This window comes from Condylura cristata, unplaced genomic scaffold (genome assembly GCF_000260355.1).
Source record: "Condylura cristata isolate star-nosed mole 26May11 unplaced genomic scaffold, ConCri1.0 scaffold00081, whole genome shotgun sequence".
Lineage (NCBI taxonomy): Eukaryota > Metazoa > Chordata > Mammalia > Eulipotyphla > Talpidae > Condylura > Condylura cristata.
The window spans coordinates 64,854-66,838 of NW_004567182.1; the positions used below are offsets into that span (position 1 = coordinate 64,854).

The following is a 1,985-nucleotide window of genomic DNA, read 5'->3' on the forward strand; positions in this document are numbered from 1 at the left end:
CGCCCCCGCCTGGGCTGCCCGCAGCTGGGCGCCTGTCCACCCCGTCCTGACAGGACCCCCCTCCCTGGAGGGGGTGGGGCGGTGACCCGGGGTCTGGCCTGGGCGGGTCGCGCCTGGCGTGGCTACCGCTGTGCCACGGTTTCGTGGGGCCTCCCACCATGGCACAGGGGTTCCTGGGCAGTGGTGGGCATCCAGGGGCCGCTGTGCCGGGCGGGAAGCCCAACTGCCCCAAGAGCCTGCGAAGCAGGCCCAGGAGGACCAGGCTGGGCTCGAGGCCAGGGCCAGCCAAGCCCCAGTCGAGCTGGCGAGGGGCCCCGCTGTGGGAGGGCGGGGGCGCACCCCTCTGCATGCCCAGCAGCCGGCCTGGCTGCCGAGGTGGCGGGAGGCCCTGGACGGCCCGTCAGCCGGCTGCCCAGCTGGGGCTGGGCCCACCTGCCCCTTCACATTCAGGAGCGGGCACTCTGGACCCAGACCAGTGGTCCGGCCTGGGTGCGGACGCAGGTGCGGCCCTGAGCCCCAGAGCAGCGGGGGGCTGCGGGGGCCTGACACCCCGGCTCCTTGCAGCATCTTCGAGTGCCAGGGCCTCCCCATTGTGAACGGGCAGTGCGACCCCTACGCCACCGTGACGCTGGCCGGACCATACAGGCAAGTGCCCCACCCCCGACCCTAGGAGGCCCGGCCCCAGTGGCCCCCACGCCGGGGTGGGCCTGGGAGGCGGGTTCAGGGCAGCTTCCTTCCTGAGGCTGCTGCTGGGGTGAGTGGCGGCGGATCCCAGGGTGCCGTGGCTCAGTGGGCCGTGGCTCAGGCGGGGCCGTGGCTCGGGGGGGCCGGCTCAGGGCCCCCCAGGCCTCGGTGCAGAGGCTCTGGGCGCCTTTCTGCAGCGCAGGGGGCCGGACTTCGGCGCCAGCGGTGTTCTCGCCCTGACCCCTCGGTCACAGGTCGGAAGCCAAGAAGACGAAGGTGAAGAAGAAGACCAACAACCCCCACTTCGACGAGGTGTTTTACTTTGAGGTTGGTGTCTGGCGGGTGACCTGCCACGCCGCCGCGCGCGGCCTGGGGCCAAGCCCTCACTGAGGCGCCACGGGCGAACGCCACGGGCGCCGGGTCCTGGGTCTGGGTGCCTCTGCCTGCGGCGCCCGCGGCGTTCTCCCCCGAGAATCGGGGCGGAGGCCAGGGGACGCACCGGCACAGCCACAGTGCCAGCGAGGGTCCCGGCCTGGGCCACGGGTCCCGGCCTGGGCCCCTCCTGGGGGCAGGCGGCCGTGTGGGCCGCAGAGAAGGTTCTGGGAGGCAAGATGCTGGCGCCTGGGCCGGGCAGAGGGAGCGCCCAGCCAGGCCCCTGTTGCCGGCATCCGCCCTTCCTGTCTGAAGGAACGGGGCCCTGGGCTGCCGGGGAGGGGGACAGCGGGCCGCCCAGGTGGCCACCGGCCGAGTCAGGGCCACTTCTGACGGAGGCGGACCCGGGCTCCCCCTGCATCCTCGGCCAGGCAGAGGGTGCAGGCTGGGCCAGCTTGTGGGCTGTGTCCCCAAGGTGAGCGTCCTGCACCCCCGCGGGCACCCGGCGTGGCTCACTGCCCACATCTGTCCACAGGTGACCCGACCCTGCAGCTACAGTCGGAAGTCCCACTTCGACTGTGAGGAGGAGGACGTGGACAAGCTTGAAATCCGGTGAGAGGGCGGCCTGGAGCCCCGCCGCTCCATGGGGGCTCGGTGTCCCCGCAGGCGGCCGCCGGGATGGGGGTCAGAGCTGAGCCGGACGCTCAGCCTTCTCGGGCACCACATAGGGGGGCCTTCCTGCCCCCTTGCGGAGGTCTCGGCGGCACCCCTGAGAGCAAAGGGCTGTGCCCTGAAGTGAAGGGACCTCCCGGGCACCGGCCCCGGGACCCCGGGGTTTGCTCAGGGCCCTGAGGAGTGCGGCTGGCCCTACCCTGCCCCGTCTCGGCTCCCGCAGGACCGAGCGCGGGGCTCCAGGCTGGGGCGGGCGC

At 73.3% G+C, this 1,985-nt stretch overlaps 1 protein-coding gene across 1 annotated transcript in view; it reads left to right on the forward strand.

Moving 5' to 3' along the window:
* Positions 1-1,985, forward strand: part of RASA3 (RAS p21 protein activator 3) — a 26,216-nt gene that overhangs the window by 12,185 nt on the left and 12,046 nt on the right. The window contains exons 5-7 of the mRNA XM_012734868.1: positions 565-645; positions 939-1,011; positions 1,592-1,668. Coding sequence (XP_012590322.1) covers positions 565-645; positions 939-1,011; positions 1,592-1,668 — 231 coding nt within the window. The remainder of the gene's footprint in view (positions 1-564; positions 646-938; positions 1,012-1,591; positions 1,669-1,985) is intronic.